The sequence below is a fragment of the Vipera ursinii genome, assembly GCF_947247035.1.
Source record: "Vipera ursinii genome assembly, chromosome: 10".
NCBI lineage: Eukaryota > Metazoa > Chordata > Lepidosauria > Squamata > Viperidae > Vipera > Vipera ursinii.
The window spans coordinates 11202851-11224352 of record NC_139520.1 but is presented as its reverse complement, the minus strand read 5'-3'; the positions used below and the strand labels follow the sequence as shown (position 1 = coordinate 11224352).

Below are 21502 nucleotides of genomic sequence, written 5' to 3'. Positions count from 1 at the left end.
GGTTTAATTGATGACAAGGTTGGGACTAGGGTACTCAGGAAACATAGTTCTTGTCAGACCTTTCCCAGAACAGTCCAACTAAAACAGATCGATTCAAACTGAACAGGGGAGAAATGATTAATTAATAGGACTTGATTCACTGCAGAAAAAGTCAAGGAGCAAGAAGGAGGCCAGCAGAAATCAGTGGAGTAGTTCCAACTGGCTAAATTTCTCAGTCATTTTACAATGTGATCTGGACAACGATCGAAAACCAATTGATTGACATCTTGTATCTGTAGTGTAATGATCTTCACCCTCTGAAGATGCTATCCAAGCTGCCAAGAGTTCTTGCCTGATTTTGTAGTTCCAGATTTCTGAGTTGCTAAGGAGATGGAGATTCTATTCTCTGCTTTGAAGAATCTGGCATATAGTACTGTCTTTTGAGGGGAGCTTTCTGGTATACTTATAAATGTTAACCTTACCTAGAAAGCCTTCCTTCCTTCCTTCCTTCCTTCCTTCCTTCCTTCCTTCCTTCCTTCCTTCCTTCCTTCCTCCCTCCCTCCCTCCCTCCCTCCCTCCCTCCCTACCTTGTCCTTTTCCAATTATTATTATGATCATGATTGGTCACACAGTACACCTGTTGTTTAGACTGGATTTAGTATTTTTATCCACCTTGGAAAGGACCTGCGATAGGCAGATATTGTTATTTAATGGTGTTAAAGGTATTGTTGCGGGGTGTAAGCAATTCCCAAGAACAGCTGCAATTTGTAATTGACTGATCTTGATTTTGTCAATGTCCATAGTGTTCAAATGGTTTTCCAGATGTTTTGGAACTGCACTCAAGCTGCCTATGGCTACTGGCACTACCTTTGCTTTCTTTTATTACTGTTATTCTACTGTTAATTGCACGTCTTTGTATTTTGAAATTTTCTCTAGTTCTTTCATTTCTGTTCTCCTGTCACTATCCGAACCTTTTTGTCTTTCTTGTCAACAGTTGTTAAGTCTGGGGTATTACGTGCAAGGGACTTATCTGTTTGAGTTCTAAAGTCCCAAAGCTTCTTAATTTTCTATTACTTTCTCTGTTTAATGATCCCATCAGTTTTTGCTTGCAGGCAAATGATATTGGGCACAAATAACCAGATCGACATGTGAAGGGTTGAAGTTGAGTAATTTATTGCATTATACTATAATGCAAAAATCTGGCCAGACTGCTTTGTCTTGGAAACAAACAGACAATATTCCATGGAACTTAGAGGAGGAGGGCACTTCTAAGCCTTTTGCAGCTGGGCAATGACTCAAAGCTACTTCCCTGTTTAATCCTTCCTCCTTGTCTGGCTGGTAGTTCCCCAACAAACAGTATTTCTTGCAGATTCCAATGCAACATTGTTGCTACTTTGTCATGCTATTGTTTGTAGTTAGTTGGTGTGATCTTCTTATAGCAGCTAACTATATGGTCCACTGTTTCATCAGCTTCTTTGCAGAGGTGGCATTTTCTGTCTGTTGCTGTTCTGGCTTTTTACATATTTGTTCTCAAGGCTTGGTCTTGTGCAACTAGAATTAGCTCTTTTTTTTTTCCTTTTCCTGTTCTTAGGTCTGCTTGGCCTGCTTTTTTATTTATATACTCACCAGGTGATACTTTCCTTGCCATGTTTCTTTTCCATTCCTCGTTTAGTCTTTCTTGCAGTCCAGTTTGTTGGGGATGCTCTCCTTCATTTAATGTTATAGTACATCTTCATTTCTTTGATCATAATTTAATCATTTAATTTAGTTTTTGTTGTATTTTGTTATATGGCTTGCGGTCCATCTTGAAATATTGTCAACAATCAATTTATCATGGTCATCATTGCTTTTGGTCACTTCCTTGCATCAGAATTAGAGCCTTGGTGGAGCAGTGGGCTAATGCTTCCTTAAGTAACACCAGCTGCCTGCAATTAGTGCAGGTTCGAGTCCCACCAGGCTCAAGGTTGACTCAGCCTTCCATCCTTCCGAGGTAGGTAAAATGAGGACCCAGATTGTTGGGGGCAATTAAGCTGACTTTGTAATAATGCCGCTTGGGGTGTGTGTGAAAGCCCTAATAAGCAGGCATATACATAGAATGAAGGCTACTGCTAAGCTTGTAAGCCGCCCTGAGTCTTCGGAGAAGGGCGGGATATAAATGGAATAAAAATAAAATAAATAAATAAATAAATAAATAAATAAATAAATAAATAAATAAATAAATAAATAAATAAATAAAACAGAGACTGCTTTTCTCAAAACAAAGTTACCAGTGTTCCAAAATCCTTATCTTAGATGCTGTCATTTTCAATCGTAAGATGGAACTTAGGAGAGACAAAATTTTAATCATGATATTCCAGCTGATGTATTTCCTTGGTAACTTACTAGCCTGGATGTGTTAGTCATTTTATTTTGTTCTGCTTTTTGACCAACCTTGTTTTTGGATCTGCTTAGGTTTGTACAGATCCATGTAGATTTCTCCTGCTCTAAGTCTGCCCTTGTTGATGCTTAGTCTGTCTATTTTTTTAGATCTTCAGGAGATAACTTTTTTGAACTTTATTTGTATTATATGGCTTGATGATCTGATGCAAAAGGCTCTCTCATTTTAATTCCCAAACTGTTCAGTGTGCTCCGTGGAGCTTACTGTCTGCTTTTAAAATTTTGACGCATTTTTCAGATTAGCCCTTTGATTATGGAAGAGAGCGTGGCTTTAAAATATTTTATTTATATTGTTGAATTAACATTTTAGGATACAGCACCTCAGTGTTATATGTGTGGTGGATTTAAAAAAAAACAAAAACCAAAGGATGGTACCTAAATATTAGGGCTGCAGAAAGCCTCAAAGGGACACTTCACTTTGATCAAAGCAGACTTCTAAGCTCTTTTGCAAAGTGTCACAACACGCTGCTTCTAATTGGCAGAGCAAAGTGAACACTGTGCTTTGCTTTGCCTGTCCAATCTGGTTTCTGGACTCACACACCACATGTGCAAAAGCCACTTTTTGTGAAGCAAGGGAACCCCCTTGATCAAGGCAGACTGGGCCTGTCTTGACATATCTAATGGAAGCATCAAGTTAGTGTGTGTTATTGCCTCGATGCAAAAGATCTCCTTGAAATAAAACAGGATAATTGTGTGCAGCCTAATAAATAAAATTAAATCGATCAATGCTTGCATCATTGCACAAGGATAAACATTTTACTACCGAATCTACCATCATTAAAACAAGATTAATACAATATTTACCCTGTACAGAACCATATTGGTACAATATTAAGAATGAATATATATCTTCCAGGAAATGGCCATCCTGCTTTTTTATTCTGTTAGTATAATTACTGGAAAAAATATATTCATATTTGAGCTTCTAATGGTTTGGAAGCTACCTGTGTGGATTTTTCTGTTTCTTCTTTGATGAGCTGATGATTTTTTTTTCTTTATTTTACCTAACATTAGTTAATTCCATTATCAAAGACAACACAAAAGAGAACCACAAACTAGATTCTCCCTTACCAATTTGGGAGTTCCTTACAATTCTTCCTTGGACAGAAATGATGGCTTCGAAACATTTCATGTAGCCAAATTAATTTTTTTTTCTATTAATTTGGGTTCCACCTCCCTCCCTTCTTCCCTGAAGCACTCTTCCAGATTAGAAAACATTCTTACATATCCTCACAGGCTTTGCATATTTGAGATACTCAAATTCAAATCTGGGGAATTTTGGAAACCCTCCCCAAGTCTTCTTCATTCTTTCTTGGTTTGTTTGGAAGTATGTTTCAGGTCACTGTCTTGCTGAAAGATTCAATTGTTCCATCATTTGAAATGAGAGATTTAGATAGATAGATAGATAGATAGATAGATAGATAGATAGATAGATAGATAGATAGATAAGATAGATAGATAGATAGATAGATAGATAGATAGATAGATAGATAGATAGATAGATAGATAAGATAGATAGATAGATAGATAGATAGATAGATAGATAGATAGATAGATAGATAGATAGATAGATAGATAGATAACCTTTATTGTCATTTCTTTCCCCTATGGGCATATTGGCACATATTAAAAATGAAAATTAGTTGCTTTCTCTCAAAGTGTACAAATACATAAAACTTACTATATACAACATAATGTATGGACCCACACCCCTACATATACATAAAAAATAAATATGAAACACTGTCCATCTTGACTGTATAAAGGAAGGAGGAAGGTTGAGAGTTCACAAGGTTTATACTGTATGGAATGAAACTATGGCTGAATCTGGATGTTCTGCTATGGATACCTCTGAGCCTCCTCCCAGAAGGTAACAAGGAAAACGGGTCGTGAAGAGGATGTGTAGTGTCCCAGACAATCTTACGGAGCCTGCTCAAGCAACGCTTCTGTGCTATGTCCTGGTTGTTAAGGGTGGGAACTGCCAATGATCTTTTTGGCCATCCTCACCACTCTCTGCACCGCCTTCCTGTCCAAAGCAGGGATGCTTCCAAACCAGACAAACTGTGATGCTGTATGAAAGGATGCTCTTGATTGTCCCACTACAGAAAGTGGTAAGGATGGGGGAAGGAGGATGTGCTTTTCTCATGCGACACAGAAAATGCAGGTGCTGCTGTGCCTGCTTCACCAGTGTCTCGCTGTTGAGTGACCAAGCCAGCCTACTTGTTAACTTCACACCCAGGAATTTGATGCTGGTAATCATCTCTACAGGTGATTTAGTGTCTCTGAATATGGATATTTCATTCTGTTCACTCCTTTCTATTTTGTTTTCCTGATTCCAGGTAGTCCTCACCTTACAGTCTTTTGTTTAGTGACCAGTCAAAGTTACAATGACACTGATATTTGGGAGAGACATATGAAATCAGAGCCTTGAACAAAATCCAATATTGTTTCTTTTTGTCCTTAGGTACATACGTTACTAAAGTGACAGCCACTGATGCAGATGATCCTGTTTATGGAAACAGTGCCAAGTTAGTGTACAGTATTTTGGAAGGACAACCTTATTTTTCAGTTGAGCCACACACAGGTAAGTGTTTCAGAACCAACTGACTTTCATATGTGATATGGGGGGGGGGGGAAATGCTTCCCCAATGCTGTTTTGTGTCCTGCATTTAAACATAATGTGTAGGTGGGTGGCTGCTAACATCAATCAATCTGTAGAGCATAAATAGGTGACTCATTATCTCACCCTTCCATCCAAACGGACTGGCAAAATATAAACATTAAAATGAAAGAAAGATGTTTATAAATTTTGTTGAGGCAACCAAGGTGGTGAGAGGAAAAAAGTAAACAGCCCATTGTAGTCAAATAGTCTGCATTGTGAAGAACACAAAATCATTTTGGTAGTGTTTGTGAATGCAAATTTTTTTCACAATCATATAACCTAAGTTGTGTTACTTTTATGGAGGCAGAAAAGTTTTGTTACTTTTATGGAGGGAAAAAAGTTGTGTAGACAGAAATAGGTTATTTGTTATTTTATTGATTTTTATGGCATTCTTATGTTATCACTTGTGATTATAAAAATAAACCAATTTTCTAACTTACACACAGATGTAGACAAGATGAGGTATTGAGAAAATATGTGTTTTGCACCCAAGAAGACACTACATTGTTAACCTCTGACATCTCCGGTTTGAAATGATAAATTTATTTATTTTTATTAATTGGTTTGAATTATATTCTAGTAAACAGCTTAAGGCAAGATATTCATTAAGATTTTCCTCAAGATTTTTCCCCATTTGTGGACTTTCTGCAATAGTTCAGTTTTAAAGTTTGGCTCAGTTTTGTGGCTGAATATCTGAATATGCCCAGTTTTAATCCAATGCTTTAATCAATATTCTCATTCTAAATCTTCTCAAGGGGTATCATGAAATGTGTTTTTCTCCTAGCCTTGGGGAGCCTGTCAAAGTAGACTCTGGGACTCTTGAGCTAAGGACTTCCTTTGTATTTCTCTCACATTAATATTTACAATTTGGTAACAACTGTGGAGATCTGTGGGGGTTCACACATGACTCCGGGAAGCATTGTGTAGCCTTCAGCACTTAGGATATATACTAGGCTAGATGAACCAAAATAACATGGTTCAAAGTAGGTTCATGTGCCATTTTTAGCAAACAAAGTCTTGAAAAAAGTTAGAAACTCTTCCTGAAGGTTTTAAAATCAAAGGGAGAAGAAGAACTAACAGGAAGCAGTGGGAAGGTAGGAGATTCCATAGTACTATGAAGTAAATGGGGAGGGGGGGAAATGCAGTTTCATATTTTTAGATTCTAGATTTGGCTGAGAATGAGAATAGATAAGGGATGATTCTGTAAGATGAAAGTCCCCTATCTTTGCACAGTTTTTCCCTATAGGCAACAAGAAAATTTGAAGTTTAACATTTTCATCCTGAGAGAGGATGCAAGTAATGTTGCAATCTATCTTTAGAGTTCAAAGAATTAAGTCAGAATTGTTCCCCCCCCGCCGTGCCTCTCTCTCTCTCTGGATTTGAGGATTTGAGTGGGAGGAGGTTTTAAATACACAGGGGGAGTTAAATGTGCAGAGGCTGTGATGTTTCTTATGCACAAGATGTCTATGAAGATGTTTTCTCTCTTAATCTCTCTTTGCATACATACAGGTATGCAGCTTTTTTTAATACATCCATTCAGGAATTGCATTGCAAGAAACAATATTGTGGAACTCTTTGGATTCAAATGGCCTTTCAGCTTGCCATAAAATTTTATGTCTTCTGTTCTTCTTTTAAATGGTTCAGGCATGGATAATTCTTTCTTGGCCTCTTACACGTTTGTGTGTATGTGTGTGTATGTGTGTGTTGCTATATTTTATTTATTTCTTAGTCTTTTATACTTAGGAATTCCTTCCTTCCTTCCTTCCTTCCTTCCTTCCTTCCTTCCTTCCTTCCTTCCTTCCTTCCTTCCTTCCTTCCTTCCTTCCTTCCTTCCTTCCTTCCAAATGGCCTCTTCAAATTTCAGATGAATACACAGATATTTAAAATTGGAAGAAATGAGAGAAACATGAGGCCTATTTTCTTCCCTGACGAATGACATTCTTGAATTAGAACATCTGACTAATCAAAACATAATACATGTAAGGTACTTCAGTCTTCTTTGGAAGACAATTTTGTGACATAAAATTCAGTCTCCTGCTAGTATAAGAAAATTTTTTGGTTTGTTTAGCGATTTATTATTATTCTTTTTTGCTGTTCATCCCACCACAAGACAACTGTAATATACGTTTCTTGGATATATGTGTTTCTTGAATAACAAATTGCTCATTTTTAATGCAAGATACTACATACACACACACACACACACACACACACACACACACACACACACACACATATATATATATATATATATATATGTATGTATGTATATATGTATATGTATACATATATGTATATGTATATTTATATATATCTGTGTGTGTGAGTAAGATAAGCAATTTGCTGAAAAAGTGCACCTTTTTTTGATAATGTAAGCACTTCTCAGTAATAAGTATGATAATAAATAATATGCATCGTGAGTGTTTTTAGGAGGTTTTACATGCAGTTGCTGGAAAACCAGAACTAAATGATCAAAGGGGGTAGAGTTTCCAGCAGTTTCTGTCACTCTGAATTTTAAACTTTCCAGAGGCTTCCATGCATAAAAGATATAAATGTTCTCACTGTCTCTCTGAGAAAGTAGTTTTGCAGATTTTATAACATCCATGTTCATCAGAGGTGAAATAAATACAGAGAATATCCAACGACGGTGGGCAGATCTGAGTGACAAAGTAGGTGTTTACAAACAGAAAGTCTCTCTTTAAGGCTGTGCAGTTCTCATCCATATCAGTGAAAGAGAATTTGTTATTATTATTTTCTTTTTCCAGAGAGAAGAATTTCAAAGAAAAGCATATGAGAGGAGTATATATTCTTACAGTTAACTAGTGGCTGAGAGGAATATATGACTATCTTTTCTTTTACTATAGAAAAACCTCTCTTGTGAACTCTATCCTAACTAGCTGTACTTAAGTCACAAAGAAGGGTACGATAAGGAAACAAATTCTTTTTTTCCCTTCCTGATATTGAGAAGTGCAGATGGGTGGCAGATTTACCATATTAGTGTCTTCAATTCCAAGGTCACCCAGCCGGATTTGTGCCAAGACGGGTCTAGAACTCACAGTCTCCCAGTTTCCAGTCAGGTGCCTTAATCTCTACACCATACACATACACATACTAGAAAACCATGGCCTATTGGATCCTTGTTTCCTCATTCTGTGTTTTTTGTTTTCATTCTGGAGACATGCATTTGTTTCATCCTTCATTTCTTTATCTCTTTTGCTATTTGTTCTTTTTCTCTGACCCCAGAGACATGCATTCCTCTGCTTCTTTCTCTATTTTTCTTTTCTCCTTCTGTGCCTCCATCAGGAGACCTGCAGATCTTCCCCTTTTCTCTCTCTCCATCCTTCATATTATGTGTTCTGATTGTTAGATCCTGTGATTGTACAGCCCTGACCTAATCAGATTATGGTTCTTTCCTCCTCCTTGTACTCCCCAAACATTTCCTCAAAATAATTGGAGCGATATACCCCAAAATAACAAATTGGTTGCTGTGTGACCATTTATGGAAGAAAATATGAAACTGATATGGAGACAGGCTGTGATGAGTCTGTTTTCCTCCAGAGACAATGACTAACAGAATTTCTACATAAAGCATCTCCCATTTTCTGCTAGATGTGGTTCCTCAGGTAGCTAGTTAGGGTTAGGGTTTGGGAGGAGAAGGAGGAGCAGGAGGAGGAGGATTGGGTACCTAAGAAGCAATGGAATAAATTTACTTAGAAATATTTTCTTCATTATCAAATGGGATACAGACACCAAGAAGCTGTCTCACGCCAGACTCATTATTTTGATGAAATATCTGTCTAAGCCATAGTGATGGAATGTAGCAGGCGGTCTACTTCAAAATTGGGAATCCTCCAGACTGAAACCTGAAAACATGACAACAATTGATAGCATCATATTTCTCTTGTTTAAAACAAACTAACAAAAAATAGCTTAGAAATTGGCCTATTAAAAATATGAATTAAATGCTAAGAATTTATTCATTTTGAATAAACCATCCTTTACTAAAAGTATAAGCTATTTTTTTTTAAAAAATGAATTGTATACATCTCTTTATCACACTGTGATCTTCCCCAGACAAATTTCTTTAGAGTTTCAGGCCAAATATACCTCATCATGTGCTAAATGTAAACCTTTTAACTGGATATGCCAGACACTGAATTTAGGGTTTTCTGCATGCTTAGCTGAAGCATCAGGCCTCATCCAGGAGCTTTTACTTTCATTCTGAAACTAACAATGTAAAATGAAAGCTACGTTTACCTGTGGCTCAAGTTGTTTGCACTGTAGAAGGATAGATTTCCTAGAAATGAAAGCTTTCCATTTCATTTCCTAAAGAGATTTGCCAATGAATATTAGTTCAGATCCAGAACTAATAATTCCTTAATCTCCTTGTAGCACATGGTTATAATGGTTATAATACCAGCTTTATCCACAAGCTTCTTAAAACCCATTGATGGGCTAGATCCTGAAAGTGCTAGTAGTTACTAGATTAAAAATGGTGTGTTCCTCAAATGTTGTCTGCTACTTAATTAGAGTTTATCCATGTTGGATGGTTTTGTAGCTAAGGTGTCTGTTGTCTTTCATAGCATTTCTTTACATATCTATCTATATCTATATCTATAGATATTGATAGATAGATAGATAGATAGATAGATAGATAGATAGATAGATAGATAGATAGATAGATGATAGATAGATAGATAGATGATAGATAGATAGATAGATAGATAGATAGATAGATAGATAGATAGATAGGTTTTATTAGTTTTTATAGGCTTAGGGATAAGGTGGGGTCAGGATTAGGGTTGGGATTTGGGTTAGAGTCAGGGTTGGGATTGGGGATGGGGTTTTTCCAAATAAGATTTTCAACATTTAGCAAACAGCATAATGTCTGGGTACATGTATTTAACTAACAATAATAGATATTGTTAATTATAATAAACAATATGTTAATATATATTCAAAATTACATATCACATTGCTTTCTCTCTGACTTGTTTTTTCTAGCCAATAACATTTCTAATTTGTCTCACTTGTATCTCTATTTATAATATTTTACACAGTTTGGGGAACTCCTTGAACAGGAGTTCCTGTTCTTATTTTCTACCATAGATTACACAGATTTTATTCAAGTTGTCAGTGACTCCAAACTTGAATTGTCAATTTAACAAATCAAATGGATTTGAATAGTTGAGTAAATTCAGATGGAATCATAATTTTGGTCTGGTTAAATTGCACAGCAATGTGCAAAAGCCCAACAAACTGCTGATTTGATCTGAAGACATCTACTTACATTCAGCCTATTAAACTGAGTCAGCAATTTGATATGAAATTATTCAATGTAATAGGTTTCAGATCAAAATTCCATAGAAAAATTGTGTAATGTCTACTGTCTTAGGGGTTTTTTTTTAAAAAAATAGGGTGTTAGATTAATTAATTGATAATAGTTCTTTTCATGATTTAATCAAACCTTTCTATTAGTAAATTATGTAAATGATTATTAGAGAAGCTAAAGATGCAGTTTGTTATCTTGATCAAAACTGATCAATCAGAACTGAGATAAACTCTATTGGCTTTTCATCTAATACAGCAGAACTCATATCAGGGAGATCTAAATTGGCTTGATAGTAACCATATGGCCAAGACTTTAATGTGTATTATGGAAACTTGTGAGAAACTTATGTCAGGCAAACCCAGCTCATAATTTGGATGAATAATGTGGGTGTCATGAAACCAAACAGTTCACTCTTCAGGAAACATTATGAGAACATTAATTGGAAACAGACTTTATGCTATCAGTTGAACTAAGTTTGATGTAAACGTTTTTACGGGCCTATGAACCCTCTATTGAAAAGTGATTCCATCCTCCCACATATAACCTATTAACATCTTTGCACCAGCAAGTGTGACCTGAGAGACTGAACTGAGATGTAACTGTGTTACATTTTATTTGGGTTAACCCCCAAAAAAATGTTTATAAGGTCATCTTTGTAATCTTATTCACTTCCAGCAATGCCCTTAGTAACATCTGAGCAAATCCATTTAAGTGCTGTGTAGTTGCACAGGTGGGCAATTGAGACCATATACCATGAGAGCAATCCAAACATAAAACTGGTACATAATGAGGAACCCTGTTTATTAAAGAGAGCACATTAGATTGAAGCTCTCCAATTTTCAGGAGTGGGCGTTTCCAGATAAAACTGGAGTTAACCTATAAACCTTGAAAAAGGTGAACCTACAGACTTGCAAAAAATAACAGTGTTTTCTTTAACTTTGAATTTGGATGCCCCTAACTGTATGTAAATGTTATTTATCTAACAAGCAAATAGAAAGGGGAAGAACATACACTGCCTTGGAGGTACATTTTTATCCCTAAATATGAGACTGTGAGGAGAAATAGAGTAATGCACAACTTTTCTCAGAAAAGTGTGTCCTATGGACTTTGATTAGTACAGCAGGACCCACACAAGAGAATCAAACAAGTTTGTGTCTTACAAAAGAATCCTAGCACAGTTGGAACTGGTAAAAAAAAGAGGTGGGTTTTTTTGTGTATACACGGGTTCAGGATATAAGATGTGACAAAGATAATGATGATATAGATATAGATGATATAGATATAGATATAGATATAGATATAGATATAGATATATAGATATATAGATATATTCCTTGATAAGATTAAAAATGTGAATCCCAGGCATATTAAAATTAACAAACTAAGTGAACACTGGGATGGAATAAGAAAAACTAAAACAGTTTTATTGCTAAAAGATCAAGCTTTCATTGGCTAACTGCCAACGTCATCAGGATGGAAATGCTGGGGTGGGGAGATCGCGTTTATACTGTTGGTGTCTGCACTCCGCTCATGGAGCGCATCACCGGTCTGTTTTTTGAGGCCGGCCGTATTCCTGGGAAGGTAACAGCATTCTGTGCGCCTTTGGCATCTAGTCATGCCAGCCACATGACCATGGAGATGTCCTTGGACAAGCGCTAGCTCTTCAGCTTTGAAACGGAGATGAGCACCGGCCCCTAGAGTCGGAAACATCTAGCATGCATGTGTGGGGGAACATTTACCTATATATATATAGGTAATTATTAATTACCTATAATTATTAATTATTTTCACAAGTAACTGAAGCTGAAGAACATACGCAACGTATATATATATATATATATATATATATATATATATATATATATATATAATTATTTTCAAAATGAATGAAATGTAATAATTTCCCTCTTCTTCTAAAGTTCATGTCCCTCATTTCAGAACACTGCACTTGATTTGGACTTACAAGGAGACTAAAGCTATCAAAATAAGAAAAAGGAAGCACTCTCATACAATCGCATTTGGAAATGTTCGGTTTTTGATACTCCAGGAACCAAACCTTCCTTCAGACATCAGCTATTGGCTACCTAATTTAAAATTTGGCTCCAACTATGATTTATCGACTTTTTCTTGTAGCTCATCTCCAGCCTCTCCTGCTGTTTGTTTCAAAAGTCTTGGACACATTTCATGTTCTCTCCCCACCTTTTCTTTCTCCTACTGCAGTATGCAATTTTATCATTCTGCTTTGGTGAAATATTGTAACAGCGCTGGAGTTTTCCTTCACTGGGAGAAAATAATTGCACATTAAAATGAGCGAGAGAGAGGGGAAAGAGAGAGAGATGATGGAATCTGATGTGCAATGTTAGTTGGATAACAATTGCTGCATATTGGGAAGGAGATAATTATGATAGTTACAAAATCACTGCTCAAATATTTGAAAAGTGTTAATGAGAGCAGGTGAGGGGACAGTTTGTAGCTGTGTACAAGGAAGCGTCAAAGGTACTGTCCTAGAATTAGATAAAGCAACCACTTAGGTTTTATTTAAAGGTTTAATTTGTTTAAATCAGGAGGAGGTGAGGAGGTTTCATGTTCCAAAAAAAATAGATGGCTTCTTTTTAATCAGAATGCCAACAACAAAATAATTAGGGAAACAAGAAAGGATGTATGGTAATCCTATTGTTGTTTACCAATCACATTGATGACCGACAAGGTGTGATCATCCAGTGCTGGTAAAACCACAGTTCCCAGCATCTTCATCATGGATCATGGGGATGCTGGGTATTATTTGTGAGCATCTAAATAGCCATAGATCACCCACCTTTTGAACTAGCCTGAACTGGGGGAAATTCATTGCTACCGATGCTACTAAACTTGGCATCTGAACAGCTTTACAGATTCTAAGCTTTTTGGATCATTAGAAATGGATCAAGGCATCTCTCACTATATATAACTTGGGGTTTTCTATGACTTCACAATGGAGAAAACATTGATAGAGGGGGAAAAATGAGGAAAGAAACGTGGGGAAAGGAGAAAAGCTAGATAGATTTGTATTCCTTTATTTCTATCTCACCTTAATTATTTTCACAAGTAACTGAAGCTGAAGAACATACGCAACGTATATTCCTCCTCACATTTTCCCCATAACAACAATCCGGTGAGTTGAGTTGGGCTAAGAGAAAGTGACTAGCCCAGATCACCCAGTCAACTTCCCTATTTAAGGTGGTACAAGAGCTCAACATATCCTAGTTTCTAGCCTGCTGCTTTAACCATTAGACCATTTAGACCAGGGGTGTCAAACTGCCGGCCCGCAGGCCAGATGCGTCATCCAGAAGCCACACCCACCCCATTGCCGGCAATGGCAAAACAGCCCCGATACGTCTTGCGACATCACGTGACGTCGCGAGTTTAACATGTCTGATGTAAACCATCATGGAAAATTGTTTCTTAAAGCCAAAAAAAAAAGTTGTTTGTGCCTAACTAAAAGTGAAACACTTAGCGCTTAACTCACTAGGATTCTTTCCTTATGTAACTGGATTCAGTCCAGATGTACTGAGTGATAATAAAGCATCAGCTTGATTTCTTGTTTGGCTTGTAGGAAGCCCAGTGATCAGAGTGAACCTAAAATGTTAAAGCACTAATCTAACGGTTGAAAGTTTTGGTGTAGTAATGCTATTTTAAAAGGAAGAAAAGAAAATCTAGGCCCTTTAATCCAATATATAGCAAACCTGTTTAGAAAAGTGACCGAGTGGATTTCATTCAAAATTTTAGTCTCGGCTTCAGAAGCCGGGCGGTCTCTACCATTGTCTGAAAGTTTACAAAGAGGAAAATGATCTGAGAGACTATCTTACATTCCTTTTCTGTGTTGCAACCAACACAGAAAAGAGAAGCCATCACTAGAGATATTCTCCATAACTCTTAACAAGAAATGGAAAATGTTTTCAGACATTTGCACTTTATTCATTTAAGATAAAGAAATAATTTTGGGGTTTAGCCTTTGCACGTTAGGAGGGGTGATCTTTTTTGGTGGCTCCCTTATTTTGATGGCTGCATAACCAAAGTGCTAAATCTTATAGAGAACCTACATAAACAGGGCAGAATTTCTGCTGTGAAAGTTACTTGTCCAGTACCAGAAATACAATGAGTACAATAATGAGAACATGTGAAGACATCAACACTGCTCTCACGCATTTAGATGCTTGCTCTCATGCATTTGTAGTCTGGCAGGGAGGTAAACACTTGCACAGAATCTATGGGAACTGCCAGTCCAGCTGACACAAAGAGCTCATCAAGAAGAATTGTATTTTCTTGCCTTGAAATAGAGAATCCTGTTGTCTCTGCAGCATGAAGTACCTTTTTGAGTCAAAGACAGTCTGTTTCACAAAGGATTCTTCTTCATTACAAAGCACCTTGGTAAAGTTTGTTCCCAGCTATCCATTGTATCGCCATATTATGCTCTTTTTTGTTGTTGATTAATCATTCAATTCCTTCCGAGTCTTCATGACCCAAAGAATATCATTTTGCCTTCATTTTGCAAGTTGGTAATTGTTCTTTCTGAGTTTTGCAAGCCTGCCTTCCTTCCTTCCTTCCTTCCTTCCTTCCTTCCTTCCTTCCTTCCTTCCTTCCTTCCTTCCTTCCTTCCTTCCCTCCCTCCCTCCCTCCCTCCCTTCCTCAGCTCAGTAATCAAGATTGCAATTTACTTGTATCCTCTGTGACTTTCTCTATGCACTTTGTCTTCTGTTGACCTTCTTTTCAACACCTTTTGATTTTTTGCAAGCATCACAGTCTTCTCCAGTGACACTTGCATTGTGTTGTATGTGTAATATATGTAAGCTGTAGCTTCATTATTTATGCCTACAGTGAACAGTTTGGTTTTTGATTCAACTAGTCTTGAATTATTTGTTTTCCTTGTGGTTCAAAGTGTTCTCTACAATTTTCTCCAGTGCCTCAAATCAAACATATGACTTTTTCTTTGTTTGGGCTTTCTGATGGTCCAGCTTTACATTACAGCTGGGAAAACCATGGTCTCGACAATACATGCCTTTGATATTAGTGTAATATATTTGCATTTCAATTGTTCGTCTAGATTTTCACAGTTTTTCTCCCAAGGTGTAGTCCTTTTATTTCAAGGCAATGGACACCATCCCTGGGAATTTTTGAGTCTAGGATAATAAATCATTTCACTTCTTAAACTTCTTCCATCACATTGTCTTTGTATTTTCTTTTTTAATGGATAGACCCCTGTTACCCCATTTTTATTGTTACTGCTATTATTATTATTTTGAAATCTTATGGTTAAATTGAGCACACCAAGAGAAATATGCCTGAGTACATTGGAGTTGACTGGTGCCAGATTGTTTACTCTGTAAGATACAGTGGGCTAATTTTTGGGTTTATATATTAAAAAGAAAATCTATGGGAAAATCTCTAAGATTCAAGAAGACTAAGAATCTGAGGGGTGCAAATGGAGTTCTAGGCACTTCATGGAGCATATGAAGCAATGCTTGGGCATCTCTGCTCTGAGATGTCTCTATGGGTGGTACAGTGGTTAGAATGCAGTTTTGCAGTCTGACTCTGCTCACTGACCATAGTTCGATCCCAGTTGGCTCAAGGTTGACTCAGCCTTCCATCCTTTTGAGGGTGGTAAAATGAGACCCAGATTGTTGGGGGGGGGCAAAATGCTGACTCTGTAAACTGCTTAGAGAGGGCTGTAAAGCACAGTGAAGTGGTATATAAGTCTAAGTGCTATTGCTATTACAGGCAGCACGCCCAAGCAAGTTTTAAAAAAAAGAGATGTAATTCACCATTTTAAATGGGCAAATGACTCTTTGAAGGGAGCATGGTGCATGTCAGATGAGTATCTGATCTTCCTGCACAGCTTTTGCCCCAGCTGCCACACACGGTTCACATAAAAGTTAGAACTTGCAAGCCTTTGTCTTGTAATACGATGGCTGCAAAGATTGCAGACTTGAAAATTCAAGGAAGTTGCTCTAGCAATATGCCTTAAAGATTTCTGCAAATTTAACAAATGTGATGGCATGGTTAGCACATTGGAGGGGAAAAAAAATACTGTGATAGGACTTTATAAAAGCAAGCTGGTGGCATTGAAGTTTTAAGAGAATAGCATTTGATAGACTCTTAAAACTGTTATTCAATGTTTGCGGCTTTCGCCTACCTGGCATGCATCTTAGAACAGTCTTTTCTATAGTCCATTGTCATTTTCTTTTTGCCCATTAACAGAGATATGTTGACTTGAGAAATGGATGTTGGGAGTAATGAGGACTGAGGGATTATTTCCCCATTGTTTTACTTACATAGTGGATGATGAAGAAGTATACCAGAAAAAAATGTTTCTTTTTCTTTTTTGCTTTTATTCATAGAACATAGAATAGGAACCGTGGTGATTAGAATGCACTGTTGCAAGCTAGCTCTGCCCATTGCCAGGAGTTCAATCCTGACTGGCTCAAGGTTGACTCAGCCTTCCATCCTTTTGAGGTTGGTAAAATGAGGACCCAGATTGTTGGGTGGGCTTGGCCTATTGGGTGGGTGTGGCTGCGGTGGTAAAAAACTTCAATCAATTATTCCAACTTTGCGAGATTTTTTTTCCCCACGAGAAGTTGAAATTAATTGATTGATTGGCGGCAAAAGCCTAAAGTAGAAATATTTTATAAAACCCAGCTGAAGACCTATGACTGGGGTGATGGTGCGTGCGCCCACAGAGAGGGCACTGCATGCCACCTGTGGCGCGCATCCCATAGGTTCGCCACCAGGGACTTAGGGTTAGGGTTAGGTCTCCATGAACTCATAGAGCAAAATGAACATCGCCAACCAACTCGGAATACTTGGGTATGGTTAGGAGGGCACTTACTTTTCTAGCCTGCCCTATCTATGTTTCCTGGTAAAATACATGGGGAAATCCCATTGGAGGAAAATTCCACTTAGGGTTAGGGTTAGGTCACCATGAACCCATAGAGCAAAATGGACATTGCCATTTTTTAAATTATTATTTATTTATTTTGCACACATTGGCAGAGGCGTAAAGCGAAAAGGTTTTATAAAACCCAGCTGAACGCTTATGACTGGGGCGACGGCGCTCATGCCAACAGAGAAGGCTCTGTGTGCCACCTGTGGCACACGTGCCATAGGTTCACCAACACGGCCCTATACCATTCCAGACAAATGGCTGTTCAGACTCTTCTTGAAAATCTCCTTATTATTAAAACCTTCATTAGAATTACATTGCAATCACTTATTCAGAGCAAAATTGGGATTTCGGGGTAACATTGTTGAGCAGGGGGATAGCAATAGTAAAAACAACCATTTTTCTATTCAGTATAACCTTGGGACTTGCTTTCCATTTAGCTTAGTTTAGTTTTTGTTTTTTTGGTATACATTCCTGTTCCTTAAAGATTCCTAATCTTCTGAGTGGGAAGGGAATCCATGGCTTAGAGCAGGAGGTGGTGAAAGTTTGTCACAGAGGACTGCACTTTTTATTTTACTTTTCGTTTTTGTTTCTGAACCTGTCAAGGCAGTGTCATACTGAGATCTCTAAAGGAAAACAGGCTGGGGGTAGAACATTTGTCACCCATTTCTTTACCATGAGAAAAGAACTGAGGAATATATACTGCTCAAAAAAATAAAGGGAACACAAGATAAGACATCCTACTATTAAATACAGTACATTATGTTGTTTAAGTGTTCACTTTATTATATATATATATATGTGTGTGTGTGTGTGTGTGTGTGTGTGTGTGTGTGTGTGTGTGTATGTATGTATGTATGTATGTATGTTTTAAATGCTTATTAACTATTTTGATTACCTTGCTAGGCCCCAAACATGGGACAAATCTTTATTTCCTGTTTTGGCCTAACCGAAGGCCATCCACAGGCAGTAGTCACAACAGTGACAGCTCATATTTGTATATTTTTTTTTTAGATTGCTAACAAAGAATTAAAGGGAGACTGATATGCATTTCAAACTTATTTGTTTTCATCAGTCAGCCATACCCTTCTGAGATTCGAACCTGGGCTGATTGCACATTAGGCAGTTGTTTTAACTTCTAGGCCACAAGCTCTATCTCACTTTGTTAGCTGAGAAGCAAGGGAGATATGTGTTAAATGCTTGTTAACTATTTAGATTACCTTGCTAGGCCCCAAACATGGGACAAATCTTTATTTCCTGTTTCGGCCTAACCGAAGGCCATCCACAGGCAGTTGTCACAACAGTGACAGCTCATATTTGTGTAATTTTTTTTTAACAAACAATAAGTTTGAAATACATATCAGTCTCCCTTTAATTCTTTGTTAGCAATCTAAAAAAATTACATCTCTAGGGCAGACCAAACCCTTCACCACTTTAATAGGGAAGTTTAAATAGTTGATTTTGCTAACTTCCCAGTTAGCCTTATCTCAATATTTCTTCTTAGGTTTTGAGGAAAAAACAAACAAACCCTGTTTTAAAAGTCAGCTAACAGTGTACAGTGTTCTGCTTTTGTCTCTATGCTCCAATACCCTTTTTCTTGTAACTGGCAGTAAATGATGTGAAGCATAATCCAGAATTTTCCATATAATTCCATTTGCCTCTGATGTTATCGGAGAGGTACAAATAACCGCTGAACTGAAAGCAGTTTAAAACAGAAATCATTTTCCAAATTCCAATTCTCATTCTTTTTTTTTAAAGCTGTTCTCCCCCCCCCCCAGTTTCCCTGTGGCCATCTTCTGCATCTGTCACAGTACTGACAATTGTGTTTTGCCCTTTTCTAAACAGATATTTGATGCTGAAATGGTTTCTCTGTGACAGTTTTATGATAAAGAAAAATAGGTTTGACAAAGGGGAACTTCATGCCAGCTGGGAAGCTGCTGCCTAATTATTCATTCACCTATTAGCATCTGCAGTGTAAAAGATAGCTGACAATAGTGGATTGGTGAAACTGAGCTTTTTTTAAAAAAAAAAGCCGATAACAAACAAAAGTTAATTCCATAACACAAGGTGGGAGTTTGTGTTGTACACTCAAGGGCATGCAACATTTTATACGTCTTCCCTGATGTTAAAAACCATTCATGAAAGTCAGCTCATGAAACAAACAGTTTTAAAAAGCGGAACTTCATGGGAAAAAAATTTGGATTGTTGTTTAGCCTGTGTTTTTAAAGAAGCTAATTTTATTCTCAGATCCGGAGCTTCTCTGCAGAGGGGTGCACAATTATTTATTAAACAACCTGCCTCCAGAGGTGGTGAATGCTCCAACACTGGAGGTTTTTAAGAAGAGACTGGACAGCCATTTGCCTGAAATGGTATAGGGTTTCCTGCCTGAGCAGGGGGTTTAGTTTTTTTTAGTTTTTATTAAATTTTTATACCGCCCTTCTCCCTAGGGACTCAGGGCGGTGAACAGGGCAGATAATAAAAGTACAAAACTACAAAAGTTAAAATAGAATTAAATTAATGCCCAAGATAAAACAGTAAAATATACAAATATTTAAAAACCCAAATTAACTCCCCATCAGGCCAGGCCAGCTTGTTCAAACAGGTGGGTCTTTAACCCGCGCCGGAAGGAGCGGAGATCCGGTGCCATCCGGAGCTCCACCGGCAGTTCATTCCATAAGGCCGGGGCGCCCACAGAGAAGGCCCTCCCCCTGGGGGCCACCAGCCGGCATTCTCTGACTGGAGGCACCCTGAGGAGGCCCTCTCTGTGGGAACGCACAGGGCGGAGGGGGGTTGACGCCGGCAGCAGGTGGTCCCCGAGGTATTCCGGACCCATGCCATGTAGGGACTTAAAAACCGTCACTAAGACCTTGAACCTCACCCGGAAGACAACTGGTAACCAATGTAGCTCGCGGAGCAAAGGTGTAACATGGGAGTACCGGGAAACTCCCAAGACAACTCTCGCGGCCGCATTCTGTACCAGTTGGAGCTTCCGAGTGGTCTTCAAGGGAAGCCCCATGTAGAGAGCATTACAGTAGTCAAGGCGAGAGGTCACGAGCGCATGGGTGACCGTACACAGGGCATCCCGGTCCAGATAGGGCCGCAACTGGCGCACCAGGCGAACCTGGGCGAAAGCCCCCCTAGTCACAGCTGCTACATGATCTTCCAAGGTAAGTCGTGAATCTAGGAGGACTCCCAAGTTGCGAGCCCTATCCACGGGGGGTAACAGCTCACCCCCCATAGAAAGGGATGGAACAATTTGAATGTCCCGGGATGCCGGAATGTACAGCCACTCAGTCTTGTCCGGGTTGAGTTGAAGTCTGTTCCTCCCCATCCAGACCCGAACCGCCTCCAGGCAACGGGACATCACAGCGAGGGCATCACTGGGGTGGTTTGGGGTAGAAATAAAAAGTTGGGTATCATCAGCATATTGATGATACCCAACTCCAAAACCACGAATGATCTCACCCAGCGGTTTCATGTAGATGTTGAACAGGAGAGGCGAGAGAACCGACCCCTGAGGAACTCCACAAACGAGAGACCTAGGGGCCGATCTCTGCCCCCCTGCCAACACCGACTGCGAACGTCCCAGGAGATAGGAGGAGAACCACCGAAGAACTGTGCCTCCCACTCCCAATCCCCTGAGACGCCGCAGCAGGATACCATGGTCGATGGTATCGAAAGCCGCTGAGAGGTCTAATAGGACTAGGACAGAGGAACATCCCCTATCCCGAGCCCTCCAGAGATCATTCACCAGAGCGACCAATGCCGTCTCCGTGCTGTACCCGGGCCTGAAACCCGATTGGTACGGGTCCAGATAATCCGCTTCATCCAGGACCAGAGGGAGCTGGTGCGCCACCACACTCTCAACAACCTTCGCAAGAAAGCGAAGGTTGGAGACTGGACGAAAGTTGTTCAACACAGCTGGGTCCAAGGCAGGCTTCTTGAGGAGGGGTCTCACCACCGCCTCCTTCAAGACGGTGGGGAAATTACCCTCACTCAAAGAAGCAGATATCACCGCCTGGAACCAGCCTCGTGTCCTCTCCCTAGCTGCATAAACCAGCCAGGAAGGGCACGGGTCCAATAAACATGTGGTGGAGCTCAGCCTCCCCATAATCCTGTCCACTTCATCAGGGGTCACAGAATCAAACTCCTCCCAGATAACATTGACAAGACCGCC

The 21502-nt window shown here is 38.7% G+C and overlaps 1 protein-coding gene across 1 annotated transcript in view; it reads left to right on the top strand.

Moving 5' to 3' along the window:
• Positions 1 to 21502, top strand: part of CDH8 (cadherin 8) — a gene marked incomplete at its 3' end in the record, with an annotated part of 198355 nt that overhangs the window by 80364 nt on the left and 96489 nt on the right. The window contains exon 3 of the mRNA XM_083370510.1: positions 4880 to 4999. Coding sequence (XP_083226636.1) covers positions 4880 to 4999 — 120 coding nt within the window. The remainder of the gene's footprint in view (positions 1 to 4879; positions 5000 to 21502) is intronic.